Source organism: Pholcus phalangioides, unplaced genomic scaffold (assembly GCF_987345545.1).
Source record: "Pholcus phalangioides strain wild (caught in Gottingen) unplaced genomic scaffold, Ppha-v1.0 ptg000017l_1, whole genome shotgun sequence".
NCBI classification, from domain to species: Eukaryota; Metazoa; Arthropoda; class Arachnida; order Araneae; family Pholcidae; genus Pholcus; species Pholcus phalangioides.
The window spans coordinates 60,683,069-60,702,452 of NW_028301610.1; the positions used below are offsets into that span (position 1 = coordinate 60,683,069).

The following is a 19,384-nucleotide window of genomic DNA, read 5'->3' on the forward strand; positions in this document are numbered from 1 at the left end:
GGCACATCTGCATGAGCATGAACAAAGTGTCACGCCCATACCATGATTCTAATAAATGATAACATTTTTTTCATAGTTTCACACATGCTTTTTGCTACACAATCCGCTGGTAAGGTAAAAAGTACACAGAAGTGTAAAAAAATCCATGAATTTTTATCTACATTGGATTCCGCTTACAACGTTCCCATATAGAACGTCTTTCCGCCTGGCACGACTTTCTTTCTTTCCACTCAAGTCTTATTGATGCTCATCGAGATTTCTCTTTTGAAGCGTTTTCCCGTTTACAACGTTTTTTCATGGCGGTTTTTTGGAAAGCGTTATAAGTGGGATCCACTGTATTCCCAATGGGTGTCATTTTACACTTGGATCAGCGAGAGATAACCAAATCTGGAAATATTCAACAGTACTATTCATAGGATGACCTTAAGCCCTCTCGCTGCCCCTTTTTTTGCCCCTATTTTTTTTTTTTTTTTTTTTTTTGAATGCAACACCAAACACCTCGGGGTTTCACCCCGATTTCCCCTCAACGTGTAGCCCTTTCTGGGGGGAGCAAAAGAAAAACTCTGGGATCCTTCTCCACCCCATGTGTTATCCCCCCCTTCCCCAGAGCCAGAGGGTGGTAAAAGGTGATGGACCCAAAGCTCGATGAAAACATGGGAGGACGAAATACAGGCACGGTTAAAAAGGGAGAGGGACCGAAGAAGAAGAACTGGGAATGGTATGCGGTGGGCAAAAAGAAAATGTCCCAGGGCTACAGAAATTCAAGACGCATTCAGGCAGGCCGTTTCAACTCGAATATCTCGGACTAACTTAACTTCAGGGCACGGAGTACTGCTTCCGAATTGTATAAAAGTGGCTCAATTATAGTTTAGAGAGGATTCACACATTTTTTAATGACTCCCAACTGAAAATAGGATCTGGGAAATTTTTGACATTACTCCCTGGGTTCGTGGTCCTTTTTTGTTATACCAACGTTTTCAAAATATTAGAGGCCAAATGAAAAACTTCGCAAGGGATTAAGCAGCACTATCGCCAAGGGACTATATTCTACAAGCATCATCACACGGTCTCGGGCAAGAAGCGCGTGCCCAGGTTTTAAGAGTAAACCGCACGACTCTGCTTCCCAACAGCTCCAACAATCCGAGGAGATGATGGTGTGCCGTGGCAGGTTGGAGCTTACCTTTTTATTGTCTCCTTTGTGTCTTTCACGGGGAAAAGGAAAGGAAAAAAAACTCACGTGGATGGATTATCTATCACCCTGAATACGGATTAGAACGGGATTTCGCTTGTGGCTTTTTTACCATGAGGAGAGGGGATCTAATCCCCAAGCTGAGGAGACGCTTACGGATGAGAAAGATAATAATGAAAAAAAGGTGTTTTGATCGCGATTGTGATCAAGACTCAGCTAGTCTTACGGTAGGGTTACAATACCGAAGTATTCGCCACTGTCGCCAATGCCCAAGGATTCGCGATGGTTATAAGTTAAAATCGCGAATTTCAGGTTTTTAACCAATCTGTAACGGCGCCGACTTGCAGAATCGGGAACAAGCGTGCACTATGTCCATACCCTTTCAGGTTTTTTAACCAATTCGTAATGGCGCCGACTTACGGAATCGGAATCCGGCGTGCACTATGTTCGCATCCTTAGGCATGAAATAAGATTCCGTCCACCCACCCATTATTTAGCAAGCCGGTGACATTCTCAAGGAACGCTTCGGGTTGCAAAAGCACCCAATCCTTCTCTGTGTAAGACTAGGTTTCACATGCTTCTTGAGAAGAGGGTCCAAGACAAATGAAAGTTACGGTCTACTCTAGACCACAGGGTGGTGGATGTTCTAGAGAAATTTGTGTAAAATTTTTTTAATGCAAACGTTGTAATGTCTCGCAGTAACAACGGGTCAAGGACATAGGCGGAGATAGACTCGGAAGTCTGGGAGGGGGGAACGGTCGTTATTGCTGGGGGGGGGGGGTGCACGATTATGATGATGTCAATTCATATATACATTTATACATTAGATAAGTCGACTCCACTTTTTACGCTGGGGGGGGGGGCAGCCCCCCCCCACTCCCCCGTATCTCCGCCCATGGTCAAGGAGCTAAATCATCAGCGGTTCTGGCTAATTGAAGATGGTTAGCAACATGAAGCTGTGAAAGTGAATTGGTCAGACGATTCACTCGTACAATAGTCTCGATAATCCAAGGTGAATGGAACCAAAGCCACCACGGATTATCGAAAAACTCGAACTGTCCAAAAAACAATAAAAAATGCTGATTTTACTTCAAAAAAAGACACAAAAGCAGAGTACTAGCATACTTACTGTATTTTTAATTTTTGAATAAGATAGATACCATATGACGTGTTTCAAAAAATGAAGAATGTGAAAAGGGTGCGAAGAAGAGAGAGTGATTGAGAAGAGTCGAGGATGGGATTTTTGGTGAACGACGCTGGGACACTGGTAGTTTTCAACTTTCCAATGATTTTACATAATCAATTAGGGGGCAATGCCATTGTACAACATTAAGAAGAAAACAGTCAAACTTGCACCTCTTTCTCAACGACCCCCCAAAATTTAAATGATCACGTCCATTCAAAGGAGTCCAGTCAAGGGAATATTCTATTAAACCAGTCAGCCACTATAGGGCTGAGGGCTGCCTAGTCCTTTTCAAACTGAAATTATTGTAAAATACGTACGCGTACTACTTTGTACTTCTGGGGGAAAAAAGAGGTTGGGTTCTTGGAAGAAAAAAAAGAGAGAAACAGGGTTTCAAGAAAGAAATTTGAAAATTTCTAGTGCCTCGGATTATCCGGAAACTTGAACTTTCGAGGATTCCCTCTGTGCGCGTAATGTCATACTGATGCAATACATGAGTACTTGGCTGGTGGGAAGGGGGGGGGGCGGCTCATCTGGCCGGGACACCGGCTGGAATTTTTTTCCGACACAATCACGTCCTTCGGGACATTGAGCTAAAACCGCCTGGGTGGCAGAGACTGGTTGTGTTCGGTTTACGTCCCTCTCCCGATGCAAGCAGTTGGTCTCAAACTTTTGTCATCACCAACGACTCTCTTGCCTAGTGGCCATCAAGCTGTGGCTTACTCAAGCCTGCGATCATTCAAAAATGGCTTCCTTGAACTAGTGGTCATCCATCAATTGCTCTTTTGTCTTAGTTGCCACTAAAATGCAGCTTTTTCGTCTAATGGCCCATCTGCAGCTCTTTTGACCCAATGCCCATTTGGCAGCATCAGTTGCGCAAATACAAATACAAGGCCACAAAAAGCCAAATGCTTAATGAGAGTAATTAGGTAAGTCCAATTTTTTTTGGCTTCTACTGTACAGTATTTGGATTCTCACTGAATGGACAACGAAGCAAATTTTGGCGAAATTTCCCTCCAATGCTCGCGAAATGATCGCCAAATGGCATCGCGGCAGTGTTATCGAGTGAAACGTTTTGTATTTTATCGGATTAAGTATAACAATAAAAAAAAAAGACAGATTTAGTAAAAGATTGTGGGAAAAAAAATGAAACGTGCTTTAAGAGATATTGTTAGAAATCATTGACAGAATAGAAATTCAATCCGGTATTGTTAGTTTCCCTCTTTCACCAAAAAAAAAGAAAAAAAAAAAAGAATTCACCCCAAAAACTCAACAATTCCTGAAACGTCAAAACGTTTTGTTAAGTGTGTGACTTGGTTTTGTGCCCGATTTCACACACACAAACCTAATGGCGGATAATCCGATAAGGGATTTAGAATGGGGGGAAAAAAATCCGAATCCAAAATACGAGTACTTGGAAAATCCTCCAAGAGTTAAAATCCCTACTTTTATAGTCAAGATAACTTCAATCGAGTACAGACGAATACTTGATTCAGTGCCCCCCCCCCCCCCCCCACGTTTCTTTCGATCGGATGATACGTAAATATGAAAAAGAAATTATGAAATTTATATACGCTAGGGCAATGGTTTCCAACCTGTGGTACGCGTACCCTTTGGGGAGAAGGCAAATTGAAGAGCTATTCGGGAGTATGTATGTCGAACCATTACCGACAATGTTGGAGAAACGAGTGAAACGATTTAAAAATTGCGTGAAGCGCGAGTTGTGGCACTATATGATAAGCGTTACGTAAGTTTTTTTACATGTGTGTTTCTGAGAGTACGTCCATCTATCAAGCATGTCTGACGGTACGCAATCCTCCTGGTCATTTCCAGGGATACGCACTTGTAGCATTCTGCGTAACATTCTACGTATTTGTAGAGGTACACACGCCTCTTGCGCATGCCCATGAGATAAATTATACGGATATTCAGTGGTGCACATGCCTTCGGTGCAATTTAGATGCACGCAGTCCTCGCACGTATGCCTACAGGTACGAAAGCCTCATACGCATTTCAAGAGATAAGCACGTCTTGAAATAAACAAGTATCTCACGCATTTTCTAGAAATATGCGAGCCTTCTGCGCACTTATAAGGGGCGCGTCTCTCGGGGCCGAAACTCACTACACTGACGCGACCTGAAATCACGTCACAACATTTTAGTGTGTTTTGGCCTTTAGGCGTGTCTAGAGATAAGAAGCATCCAACGCATGTCTAGAGGTAAGAAAAGCATCATACGCATTTCAAAGGTGTATACAAGCTTCGTACGCATGTCCAAATATAAGAAAGCATCTTACGCATTTCTAGGAGTGCACACGTTTTTTACGCATGTCTATAGGTAAGGAAGAGTGCATACTTTCCTGCGCATTTCTAAGGGGGGCGCACGCCAGCGCGGATCCAGGGTGAAGTGTGAGAAGGAGCAACTTAATGTGTAGGTTCGTTTTTGGACCATCACATATTTTACGGAACAGACAAACAAGTGACGCTAGCTCTCTTGCGCATTTCTATGGGTACACAAGTCTTCTCAAGGTTGACACACTCGTTTCTTGTAGATTTCTTTAAATACGCATGCTTTATACGCACATCGAAAGGAACAACAGTAAGCTCATCATGCCAATATGCATATTTTGAGAGAAACTCAAACCTTATAAGAACATTTATAGGGGGGTAACGCAAGCTCTCTTACATACATATGCGACGCACGCAAGCCTTTTACGCATCTAAGGGTGGGCATACGCGCCTCTTGTGCATTTCTGGGGTACGCACTTCAAAGGGTACAGCAGCGAGCACATGGTATACATTTCTAGGGTAACTCAAGCTTTCTAGGAGCATTTCTGGGGAGGGGGTAACGCAAGCTCTCCCTCATGCATTTCTACGGGTACGCAAGGCATCTACAGAGTACAGTATGGATTATTTCAAGCATAAAAGGTTGGTGAACCGCTGCGATAGGGAAATAAAAAAAGAAACTAAATCAAGATTTTCAAGAGGGACAAAAAGTATAAAATTAGAATTTTTCATTGAAGGGTCGGTCCTTCCTTTTATTATTTTTTTTTTAAACAATAGGACTTTTGGGTTCGAATCAAGAAGAAGTAAATTAAGTTCAACGAATTGGAAAGGTTTAATTTTTAACCTTGATGTAGGATTAAGGAAAAGTATCAGGAGCAGGAATGTGGGATATCGAACCGGGCAAAAAAAAAAATTGGAACAAAAGAGGAAAGTAATTTTGTCCGTAAATGAAGGGAAATAATCTTCCCATTTTTTTTTTAAAAGGAATTTCCTCTTTTTCTCTAATTTTTTCCCTTAATTTCACACAATGGCATTCTTTTTAAGGATGAACAACAAATATCACAAAATTCACTCCTTTTGTTATTATTATTTTTATCCCTAAAAAAGGAGAACAGGCTTTATCAGCGACTACAGACATTCGTAGGGATGAATGCCCTTCCGCTTGAGAAAATTCCAACAGCACGAAAAAATTTATTTCGTTTTTATTTTGTAATTTCAGGGGAAATTAGAAAGCCTTTCTCTCTTTTTTTTTTTAAACCCGCTTTTTTTTGAAGTGATGAAAATCATTAAAATGGAAGATTTTAAAAATTTTGAAAAACTCCCGAATTGTGACAGACAACGTGTTAAAAGAACTTTATTTCGGTTTCCTTTTTCTTTGGGCAATTTGTATTATTTGCTTTGGAATATTCAGCTGAGAGACTCGATTTTGATGGAACTTATTTCAGCAACATCGTAGTTTCAATTTAGTTTTTGTTTGTTGCGCCATCTATTAATAATCGACGGCATCACATACTATGAAATGTCACCTAAGCCCCGCAATGTTCTTCGAATTTTCTAACAATACAGTACTAGATATTATTTTTTTCGAAAGATCCCTCTTTCCTGTCAAAAGTGCTAGGGTTGCAAGAGGGAGAGAAGAGACGTCCCGTGTACAGTGGATCCCGCTTATAACGTTGTTCGAAAAATCGTCATGAAAAAACGTTGTAAGCGAGAGAAAACGCTTTAAACGGGAAAGAAATCTTAATGAGAATTTGCTAGTTAGGACCACGAAAATAAGTCGTACTTAGCGGGAAAAGTTGCAAGTGAGAACGTTATCTTGTAAACGTTTTCATTTCGGACTTACAGACGCTGATTAAGCAATTATCAATTAATATTAATTAATTACCTCATTAATCTACTCCGACCATCAATAATCATCATGACCACCAATGGTCAATTTGTTCATTGAAAACGGGTAATAACTGTTCAAATTAATTAATTTTCCCCCACACAGTATGAAGTTTAAATGTCAATTAATTAATTAATGATAATTATTAATTATCAGTCATTATTTCGTTAGCGCCAGGAATTAGTGAGTTCTAGGTGGTTGATTAATTCAATGGTTAATAATTACGTAATTATAATTATTAATTAATTAGTCAGGAAGTTCATAATGGTTAATTTATTCATTAAAAACGGACTTTGATTTGGTAAAAATCCGAAATGGAAACGTTTGCAAGCGGTTTTCGGGCTTTTACCAACTCGCCTTGGTGAAAAGTCGGTTTTACCAGTCTTCGGGCTTTTACCGTAACATATATACAGTAGTTACTGCCAAAGCTCGAAGTGAGGTCAATTCGCGACGGGGCCGACCACTTCGCGAATGGGTCAAGAGTTTTGGCCGAAGTCTGAATTGCAGAAAGGATTCGGACTTTCACCGGCCATTTCGGGATGTGACCGGAGATTCCTGGCCAAAGCTCGATGTGCTGATGTACATCGCCCCCCCCCCCCATTTACTGCTGTTATTGATATAGTTGAACTTCTTATACCCTCTCCGCATTTTCTTTTCACACTTAACCCAGGCCTAGGACTGGAAGTGGCGTTTAGTCACTGGCGTAGTTACAAATTATGTGGAATTAAATTCCCTTGCCATATGTTCGGACGAGAGATTACCTCTTCTTATTTATTTTATATTCAATTTCCTTATCGTTTAACGTAATTTCTTTGAGTTGTTATTGTAGCCATAATATGAAATAGATTTCAAATCACGAGTTCTCTATTCCGATAACTCTGTTTCATTTTTTATATGTTTTCCATCCGCTTTTCAAATTTCTTGTTTGTTATCTTCACTGTTTTTTAATGTATAAAAATCCCCGTTGAATTGTTTGATAACTTCTATAAATGCATAGATATTGGAATGAGGTGCACACTAAAGCTTTCGTCTACTTATATTTCTTTCTCACATATTGCATGCCCTTCACGTTTATTTTTTCCGCATAACCTGAGAGCTCACCACTAATGTCTTTACTCGTTAACTTCTGGGGTCCGTCACTGAAATCGCAAACAGATTTCGTTCCGCACTGCTAGAAATGATTTGCTTATTCAAATTCTTCTTAGGCTCGTGATTGTGGTGTAAGTCCAATTTCAAAATTGCCGTCGAATTTTCCTCCAAATATATCTTTGCATTCAAGTGCGTTTAACGCATCTCCACCTGCAGCTATCTTGAGTTTCACTCTTTATAAAATTTTCAATTTTCGTACGGTAATTAATTTCATTTTTCAAACGAAGGTGAAGCCACTTGAGAAAAACGACTACGCGAGAAAGCTATAACTAGAACATACTAATTCCAACACCAACTATTATAGATAAGATAATGGGATAACATTAGGTTCAGTGAATCTTATCCATCCCCCTCCCGTGCAACTAACCCATCTGATAAGAGAGGAGTCCACTGCAATTGATCCGCGGATTTGATTGACGGGTTTTGCGAGCTGCAACTGACCATCGTACGTATTCGCCCATTCTGTCGATGGATCTTGTCAATCATAGGCGGTAATAGGCAGGTACTATGATTGACGGGGGCGACCATGTTCAGCATGGCAAAAAGTCAGCCGACAGACAATTCAAAATTGCTTCAAAAAAAAACTTGCAGCACCTTGACCGATACCGAAATCATTGCTAAATGTATGGCCGACTAAGGTGACGAAAATACAGCAGAAGACGCTCCAGAAGAATTAGGAAAAAGTAACAGTGGGAAATGCTATAAAACACATGCTGTAAGAACGCTGCGCCATTTCCCGGAGCAAACAGATGATAGAGCCCGAAATATTAGCAGCTCTTGCTAGTATAGATGAAATTGTGAAGGCTCATAGAGCAAAAAATTATTCATCTATCTTGGCTTATGGATTATTTTGAAAAAGGTACGTAGATAAAATTGAATTGAACAAAATAAAACGTATCTTAGTGTATATGCATATAGTGTTATTGAGCAATGATTATATAACTTGACCAATAATTTCATTAGTATATAGTAAAATATAGTATGGTATTTTTAACTTCTTTTTTATCAATCGAATTTTTTCGCCATTTTTGGCGTGTTTTTCCTTTCTTACTAAAAATTTCTATTTCGTCAAAAAACTCTGTATCTCGAACTTTTTTCTGTCCCGTCAGTTTCTGGATAGAGAGGTTTGACTGTATTTAAAGAAAAATCAAGTAGCTTTCAATTCACAGAGAATAATTGCCAAAGGTGACTCCAGAGTGATTCTATTACAACATGGTTACTGGTCTCAGTAGTCTTTTTCTCCAACAAGCCTTTGTTGCGGTTGCGCCATCTGTCGCAGACAGAGATAAAAATCTTTCGACAAATATTCGGAGTCATAATACATGATTATATACACGTTCGTTTCAAAATATAGAACGCACCAAAAACTCACGAGCGCATATCATGAAATACTCCAATTGGAAAGCCAAAATTTATGGTATGGCTGCAATTTACATTTGCATGAAGCAGATCTTCATATCTGAAGTAAAAAAAACTTTCATAATAAAGTACGAGATTTACTACTATTACTATCAACCGTACATGCATCTCGTACACATTCCTTTGCGGAATTTCTGACGAATTGGTACATGCAGGAATGTGTGTCCGTCTCACCTGGGGGCCATTTGTTGAAGTTAAGAAAGGCTACTAATGCCTCTAATTCAGCATCTCACGTCACTGCGTAAATTAAGGAAGGCAGGGTCGTGTCTCCAGTGGTGTAGATGGGGACATGCTTGCCCGGAATGCAAGAGAGCCTGGGTTCGACTCCCGGCGGACACCAGGTGAGTTTTCTTTCCGAGTTCACCTCGGCATAAAATGCAGAAAATATCTATTTCCCTGACATATTGAGCTGAGAAAAAGCAGTCTAGCTCTAAAACAAGGTCTGTTTTGGAGTCAGAACGAACAGGACTTTCATAAAAAAATGAAAAAAAAAATCGATGTTTTCTTCCAAAATGACATTTTCAACGTAGTCAGATAAATTAATGCAAGCATCTTTGACCGGTTGCTCACGAGCACTACGGTGCTCCCTGAAGCACCCATAGTGCTTGATACCCGCGTCCGATTCCATGCTCGCGAGCACTTGATCACCATCCCGATTAAACACACAATTCGTAAATATTGCATTCAAGGATTAAAATCATCCTTGCATTCAGTATGCCAAACTTGCCGAAAAGGTGCTCTTCTTTTGATGATGGGTCAAGGCAGTGCTCACGACTAGAAAAAGGTTAAAGACCTCTACCTTAATGCTTAATCTGGCCCTGCCTATACCTTCAAAAAAAAAAAAAAAAATGGAAAAACAATTTTTCCAACTTTCAAAAGGGGAAACGAGGCAACCCTGAGGTAACAGTACTTGACCAAGAGTAAGTGCACACACACACACACTTCAGCAATATCTTCCAAAGGGCAATAGCTAAAGAAAAAAGCAAAAAAGAACCGCCTCAAGATTAATTACCACCAGACTGGGAATCAAAAAGTAAAAACACAAAAGGAGCAAAAAAGAAAGCCTTCCTTAACGAAGGGACCACCATTTTCTCTTCTCCCAGAAGAAATAACAAACAAAAGTAAATGAAAAGACCTGCAGATGAAAGTGTCTCGGCCGCGATGATGTATTGCCGCGAAAGCCACCGAGGGCTGCCACTACATTCTGCAACAGCAGCCAGTCTCTCAACTCTCCCTTCTTCCAAAATGAAATGGCGAAACGTTGGATAATAAGAAAAATGGACGGCGGTGAAATAAGATCCAAAGGAACAGAACACAAGTTGTTGTAATACAACTTTGGACAAAGAGACACGCATTACAGCTACAACAACCTGCGGAAATAGCCGTTGTTATTTTCCAATATCTTCTTGACCGATGATTGAATGAGCCATCGTCGATCCGTGGTGGTTGATGAAATAAGTCACTGACGGTAACATATACGTCAAGGGATGCCCAACATACCTTGGAGAGTGCAAGCCATTTCGTGGGTTTGAAACGTGTCACAGAGCTTCGTACGCACGTCTAAATTTGAGGAATCACCCTAAGCATTTTCAAGGGTGCACACGTTTCTTACGCATGTCTAGGGGGAAAACCTCCCAAATCCACTCAATAGTTGAATTATATGGGAAAAATAGGTCTATATAATCCAGTGTTCTGACCCAACGTGGGCGTTAATGCCCCTGGGGGCGATAGAATGTTCCAGGGGGGCGGTAGAAGCTACGGGTATAACATGGGATCCTATGGGTTAGATTGCGTTGGGGGAGCGATGGGAGAAATAAATTTCTGAAGAAAGGGGCGATGGGAGAAATAAATTTCTGAAGAAAGGGGCGATGGGATAAAAAGGCTGGGAAACTATGGTCTAATCCAACGAACCTACGCAATAAATCAATCCTCCCGACCCGATAGGTCCTCACGCTGGATCCGTGCCTACCTGGGCTCGAGTTCAGTGAGCTTCCTTCATGCGAGGGTTTTATGCATAGCAGTCTCAACATCATGGTCCCCAGATAGAGTGATGTTATGGAGCCCCATACTTAGCTGGTAGTAACAGCTTACATATTTGCGTGCTTATGGTGTGAACCTAGTGCGTCCGTATTTCCGATTCTGTAAACCACGTCGTCTCAGATTGGTTAAAAACCCGAATTTCAACTTTTTTTAGTTTGAAATTCGGGTTTTTAACCAATCGGAGACGACGCGGGTTTCCAGAATCGGAAATACGGACGCACTATGTTCACTCTCTTACACTCGAAAATCATAGCGCCAGATCTCATCATGGCCCTATGGACATTAAGCCCCCGGGATATGGACACATGCAGGGCCGCAACTAGACGTTTGGTCTGCCGGTCTGCAAACTTCCATTTTGGCACCCCCTTGTAATGTTAAAGGAGAGGTTAAAGGGTGCAATTGGTGCTCCATCTAGTCCCCTGGGCACCAGACGCGTCTGATACCCCTAGTTGTAGCCCTGGACACATCGGTTAAGATTGCCCTGGTACTATGGACAGCTCTGCTAGAGTCTGGAAGTAGTCACATTTTGGCCATTATATTTCACTTGGAAGTTTTATTTCTTTACAATTCTCTGTGGCCCCCCTCACCACTTGTCGCGGCTCCCCTTTCATCTGATTTTCATCCGTTGCCCCCCCCCCCCAGAACATTTCAGGACCGCAAGGGGGCCATATGGCACCACGTTGGGAAACACTGGTGTAGTTGTGCTTCGGCCTAAAGTCATTGATTCTTAAAACTCGGCTGACTTATTTTACAGAAGTTACAACATGAAAATACGAACTAATTAACGAATTAATTAATTAATCGTTACTCACCGGCTTCACTGTTGTTGTCGGTGCTCATCTGCGAACTCGGTTGTTGGGATATAGGTCCCGGTGTCCCTGTCGAATCAGCGGGCGACCTTGCATCCTCTCCTCCTGTGCTGTACGAATTCAGGGACTGCGACGGGGGCCTCTGGTAAGGAACGAAAGACTGATATTCAATTACTCAGAGGGTCCTCTTAACAACACACAGCATTTTCAATTTACAAAAATTGCATAATATAATTTCAACAATAAAATAAAAATCAAATTCTACGTATTTTTGGAAATTTTCAATACAGGGTGTTTGTGATTAAACCGATAGCACTCAGAGCCATCTGTAGCACGATCTAACCACTGGATTGACATCAAACTTTTGGTAGGGGGACTCAGAGCCGCTCTTAGGGGTGTGATACAGGTGTGGTCGCACCGGACACCGCGTTTTAGCCCCCCCCCCCACACTTACGGCAACGATAATTTTTTTTTATAAATTCTGAATTTTCATGTAGAAAAAACAGTTCTGCATTAAATTTTCTACATTTTAATTTGGGAAGAAATAATTCTGGAATTTTACTTTTATCATAATTTTTCAATTTCCACCAATTCTAGAATTGTTTCTGGAGAGAATGGAAAAAAAATTCGGAATTTTCATCATTTTTGGATTTTGAGTTTTCATCATTGTTGGAATTCTGAATCTTCATCAATTTGTTCCTAATTCATTCAATTTCTCTCCGAAATTCTGAATTTGTATCGGTGCTGAAATAATTTCTTACATTAATTTTTGTTCATTTTTTCACTGCGAAAATTTTTTTGGGTGCTCCTTAGCCCCGATTACATATATTTTGTTGGGGGGTGGGAGGCCGACACCCATAGATTCGTGTTTTATCACAGAATATTCGGGAATGCCGAAAAACATCCACTTAAAAAAATAAATAAGCACAATTAAATGTAAATTAACGCAAAAATTAATGAAAATTCAGAACAAAAGAAAATTTTAAATTGATGAAAGAAATTATTTCAAAACCAATGAAATTTAGGGCGTAATGATCTGCGAACTAATGATAGTTTAAAATTGATGAATTAAAAATTAGAAATAATTCTAGCATCCACACCAATGTAAATTCAGGATTAGTTAAAGAAAAAATCGCGGAATTAACGAGAGAGAAACTCAGAATTTTGATGAAAACGCAGAATTAATGGGGAAAAAAATCTGATATCGATGAAAAAGCCAAATTAATGAGAGAAGAAATTCTAAAATCGATGTAAAATTAGAATTAATGAGAGAGAAAATGATAAAATCGATGAAAATGCAGAATTAATAAGAGAAAAAATTCTGAAATCGATGGGGAAAAGCGGAATTAATGAGAGAAAAAAAATATAAAATCAATGAAATTACAGAATTTGTGAAATAAATATTTCCAGAATTGATGAAAGAAGTAATTCCAGAAATTATGAAAATTCCAGATTGAAATCCGTTGAAGCTCCGCCGGAGCACCTCTAAGGGCGGCTCCGGCACCTACCAAGGTTTACGCCATTCCCGTTATTAATTAAGATCGAGCTACAGATATATAAGTAAGTATTGTCAGTTTAATTACAAAGACACTTGCATATAATTTCACCAATCGAATGCTATTTCTGGGAATTTTCAGTATTTTTAGGGCGCAAAAAGAAATCAAATAAAAGAGACGAGGCTATCGTATAAGAAAGAGAAATGGCCGTTGCAGAGAGAGAAATCCCTGTACCATGGAGATAGATATCAAGCAAGCAGATGGATGATGGTACCGAGAGGGGGAAGTCTCAAGAGGACATGGAAAAAAAGGCGTTGCCGCGGTATCTCCCAAAAGTACCTTAAATCCAAGCTAAAGTCAAAGATGAGAGCGATCATGTTGCACCCCCACGAATACCGATTTGTTTTTTTTCCCAGCACAATCGGGAATTGCTCCTAAGGCAAGGGTGCTCAACCTTTTGAGCAGCGCGAGCCACTTCATTGATTCGAAAACGTGTGACGGGCTGCTTAAGCGATCTGGAACGTTGTCCCAGATCACTCGAATTAACTGGGAATGTGCCGCGGGCAACTTGAGCGATGTGGAACAACCTCACGGATCACTTACGTGATCTGGTAATGTGTCGCTCAGTTCATTCTTACAAAATTAGATTTCAGGTCACGGACCACAACAGATAACCCCCTGAAGGCAACATTTTAGCCCCCGCGGGCCATGGATTGAGCATGCATGTGCTAAGGCAAGGGTGCTCAACCTACAGGAGAGTGCGGGCCACTTCATTGGTTTGAAAAAGTGTCGCGGGCTACTTCATTAATTCGGAAACGAATCACGGACCACTTAAGTGATCTAGAACAGTATCCCGGGTCACTTAATTGATCCGTAAATACACCGCGAGTCACTTAAATGGTCTGTAAACGTGCAGTGGGTCACTTAACTGATCTAAAACAGTGCCCCAGATCACTTAATCAATCTGCAAATGTGACGCGGGTCACTTAAGGAATCTGGTTTATGTTCTGCTTAGTTCATTTTTTTACAAAATGAAATGAATTAAGGTCGAGGCCCACATTTGGCCCGCGAGCCATGGGTTGAGAATGTATGTTCTAAGTTATAATAGCCAATATTGGATTATGATTGCAAGGTGTATTCCCATGTTTTTCTCTCAACGGAAAAATACGGTAAAGACAAACCTATAAATTTCGGGTGATTAGGCTTCATAAACAGGGCCATAAACAGGCTACTACATTTCGTCACGAGCCTTTTTTACGAGCATTTACTCCTCCCCAACACCTAAAATGTGCACACATGTACAAAGTTTACATAAAGAGACACACCACAACCGGCAAAATCCCAGTGTTTGCACGAGGCGCATTAAAACTCGGGCCATAAAAATGGTGGCCTATCACTAGTTCACAAGCTTTGATTTACGGCTTTCTTTTTATTATCATTATTATTATGTTTGGTCAGAACCCATATGGTGCACAAAAAGGTAAGACAGCCGAAACGATTAGGCTGAATACGATATGATACAGTGAAACCGCGATATGACGATACTCTGTGGAGCAAGGAAAGATATCGTTGTAGAGGGAATATCGCTATATCGAGAGGCAGCAGTTTAACATCGGAGTATAGGCATTTCCAAACGAGACATGAAAAAATATCGTTGTAAAATAGAGTAATTTTTTCTCTCGGGGACCGTCTAAAAATAATTTCTTCCAGAACCGTTTAAAAGCTGAATAATTTCTTCCAGAACCGTTTAAAAGCAAAACAATTTCTTTGGGAACAATTTAAAAGCTGAATAGTTTCTTTGAGGATCATTTAAAAGCTGAATAATTTCTTCCAGAACCGTTTAAAAGCAAAACAATTTCTTTAGAAACAATTTAAAAGCTGAATAATTTCTTCGAGAACCGTTTAAAAGCAAAACAATTTCTTTGGGAACAATTTAAAAGCTGAATAGTTTTTTTGAGGATCATTTAAAAGCTGAATAGTTTTTTTGAGGATCATTTAAAAGCTGAATAATTTCTTCGACAACCGTGTAATAATTTCTTCGAGAACCGTTTAATAATTTCTTCCAGAACCGTTTAATAATTTCTTCCAGAACCGTTTAATAATTTCTTCCAGAACCGTTTAAAAGCAAAACAATTTCTTTGGGAACAATTTAAAAGCTGAATAGTTTCTTTGGGGATCATTTAAAAGCTAAATAATTTCTTCCCCCCCAGAACTGTTTAAAAACTGAATAATTTCTTCCGGAACCATTTAAAATATGGTTCCCATTATACGAGAAAAAAAAAAGGTTCAAAAGGGGCCACGGGCAAAAACGGGTTAAGAAACACTGGTTAACGAGGAATAATCAACATAGAAAGACAAGATGCAGTATATATCCTCAAGCTGAATACAACAGAGAGCACTTCCTTCCATAAATATTGAGATGACTCTTACATAAGAGGGCCCCCCCCCCAACCCATCGGATAAAACCTTTCAACATATCGGGTAAGGAAGGGAGAATATTAATGGGGGCAGGGGAGCAAATCGGTGTAATAATGTCTCTTCTCCTGCGCCCCCAGAAAAAAAAGGGAGATAAATTGCAATAATGGCCCTCAATAATGACGGGAAAGGAAATGACAAATTTCGGCCATTTATTCCAATAACCGTTTCCTCCATCGGTTCTGATTAAGGCACATCTCCGTTCCCTTTTGCCCCTTTTATTTTCCTCTCTCTCTTCCTGGGACTCGAGGGGCCCCCCGCTGTTCCCTCCAACCGAGATGTCCTCTTACTCTTAACATGTGTTATTACATTGCAATGAATAATACTAATAAGCTATCATTAATTAATTGACGTTTCTTATTATAACCTTCAGAAAATGAACATTTTTTTTACCGGGCGTTACTGAAGGGTGTTCAAACTTTAGGAGAATGAGGGCTACTTCACATTAAGTGATGTGGGAATGTGTCCAGAGTCACTTCAGTGACCTGTAAATGTGCTGCGAACTGCTTGAGTGATCTTGAACTACGCCGTGGATCACTTAGAAGACCAGTGAATGTGCCGTAGGTCGTTTGAATGATCTTGGAAGCGTGTCGCGGGTCACTTAAGTGACCTGTGAATGCGTCTTGGTCGCTCAAGTGCCCTGGACCTGTGCCAAGGATCACTTAAAAGACACGTGAATGTACCATGGGTCGTTTTTGAGTGATCTGAAGCCATGTCGCAGATTACTTAAGCGACCTGTGAACGTGCCGTGGGTCACGCAAGTGCTCTGGAGCTGGGCCGCGGATCTCTCAGTTCAGTGATCTAAAATGTTACTTGAATCACTTGAGTGATCTGAAACTACTGTGACATCGGTCACTTAACTGGTCTGGAAATGTGCCGCAGGAGGTTGTAAATATGTCACACGACACTTAAGTGATCTGAAACTGTTCCGAAAGTCACATGATTTGTAGTGATCTGTGTCCGATATAATATCTATCTGTGAAATATCTTTTTGATCATCTGGGGATATGTCAAGACAGGGCCATCTTTACCAGACGCGGGGCCAAGTGCGTCTCAACGATTTGGAGTCACCGAAAATTTTTAGGAGCTCCTTTGCCACGATTATATATATTTTACAGGGGAGGGGAATCGGCATCCATTATTTCAGCAAAAACAGGAATGCTGAGAAATATTTATTTAAAAAGTTTTAAAAACAAGTAAAATGTAGATTAACACAAAAAATGATGAAAGTTCAGCACTGAGAGTAATTTTAAAGTAATGAGGGAAACAATTCCAGAAACTAATGGAAATTTTAGAATTTATTAATTGAAAATAATTAAAAGAAACAATTCCAGCACAAATGAAAATTCATAATTAATGAGATAAATATGTAATTCCGGGATGAAGAAAATTTAAAACCAACGAAAAACATAATTTCAGAATTAACGTGGGAAAAAAATTCTAGAATTCCACAAAAGATGAAAATTCAGAATTCCACAAAAGATGAAAATTCAGAATTCCACAAAAGATGAAAATTCAAAATTCCAAACAAGATGAAAATTCTAAAAAATATTAAAACTACAATTCCAGAATTGATGAAAATTCAGAATTCAAAAACAGATGAAAATTCAGAATTCCACTAAAGATGACAATTTAGAATTCCAAAAAAGATGAAAATTCAAAAATTTATTAAAGCAACAATTTTAGAACTGATAAAAATTCAGAATTCCACAAAAGATGAAAATTCAAAATTCCAAAAAAGATGAAAATTCAAAATTCTAAACAAGATGAAAATTCTAAAAAATATTAAAACTACAATTCCAGAATTGATGAAAATTCAGAATTCAAAAAAAGATGGAAAAAAAATTAAAAATTTATTAAAACAGTTCCAGAATAGGTGGAAATTCATAAGTATGAAAGAAATAAAATTATTGTTATATATACCGTAAGTGCCTGAACCTGTGTCACACCACTAAGTGCCTATCGGTCATTTCCAAAACTATTTCTTTAAAAATTATTCTCTGAAATTTCTATTACATAATCTTAATGCATTTATACGCATAAACTTCTCTCACCAGAGGGCGTTTTTAACGAAAATCCCCCCCCCAAAATAAAAAGACCCCCCCCCCCTAAGAATTCAAAGAATGCGAATCGATTCTATGAGGGATAACCATTTGTTATGAGGGATGACAAATCGGTAGGAGAAAAAACGGGAAATGCATCCTGTCAATGGTGATTTCGCTAAAGTGCACACGAGAAAAATGTTTCCATCTAAAAACATAGAAAAAACCGGAGAAATATATGCGTTTGTTCGAAAATAAAAAAAAAAGGATAGAATTACTTTCCGGGACGGAGCAAAAAAAAAAAAAAACGGGATCGGCGATGTCAATTGCAGTTTATATCAAGAGAGATTCGATGTGACACGTGACAAGATCAATGGAAAAAGTAAAATAAAAATTTTGGCATTTTTTTTTTTACGGGAAAGACTCGAGAAAAATGTAAAATGCCAGATTGACCAATTCAATGACAATAAATCATCCGTACCTAAAATCAGAGCTGCTCTTAGGGGGTGTGCGAGAGGGGCCCCGAGCATAGGCGTACGCAGAATTTTCCCGAGGGAGTTTCAGATATTTTTCCATTCTGAGGGGGTTTACGTTTTTCCTGCAAAATAACAATCTTGGCTCAGGATGGGGGGGGGGGGGGTTAGAACTCCAAAACCCCCTTTGCGTACGCCAATGGCCCCGAGTTTCATTGAGGCCCTCCGCGCGCTTACGGTAGTAGAGGTGAAAAATATGTATTGGATTTTTTTTTTTCCTTTTTTTGTAGCAAACAAGGTGTATAAGCTTCAAATTTCGTATTCTGGAATTATTTCATAAGTTCAGAGCTTACATCAAATCCGGAATTATTTCTATCATCAATTTTGAATTTCTACCAATTCTAGAACTTTCACAACAAAATTCTGGAATTATTTCTTTCATACATTTCAAAATTCTAGTAGTATATATTTCTTTCATAACTTCTGAATTTTTATCAATTTTGGAATTCTATTTCCATCAATTTTGGAATTCTATTTCCATCAATTTTGGAATTGTAAACTTTCACAATTCTGGAATTATTTCTATCATCGATACTGAATTTCTGCCAATTACGAAATTCCAAATTTTTGGAATTATTTCTTTCATAAAATTTGAGCATTCACAATTCTAGTAGTATTTCTTTCATAACTTCTGAATTTCCATCAATTTTGTAACGTTAAATTTCAATAAATTTTGCAATTCTAAATCTCAATTAATTTCACATTTCCAAATTTGAATCAATTCTGGAATTATTTCTTTCATAAATTCTGGAAATCTGAACTTTCATGAATTCGAAATTTTCGTTTCGTTAATTTGCATTTAATCGTGTCTACATTTTTTTTCTTTTTCTGTAATAATGCATGAATTTTTTGATTTCGATTCCCCTCCCCCGAGTTT

General features: G+C 39.3%; 1 protein-coding gene across 3 annotated transcripts in view; it reads right to left on the bottom strand.

The window, feature by feature from the left end:
- The window catches only part of LOC149074200 (homeobox protein Meis1-like), a 264,678-nt gene that overhangs the window by 162,306 nt on the left and 82,988 nt on the right, over positions 1-19,384 (bottom strand). For 2 of the 3 annotated variants that reach the window (XM_089246883.1, XM_089246884.1), the window contains exon 6: positions 11,965-12,121. In XM_089246883.1, coding sequence (XP_089103009.1) covers positions 11,965-12,121 — 157 coding nt within the window. The remainder of the gene's footprint in view (positions 1-11,964; positions 12,122-19,384) is intronic. The other variant, XM_089246885.1, reaches the window with a different exon arrangement.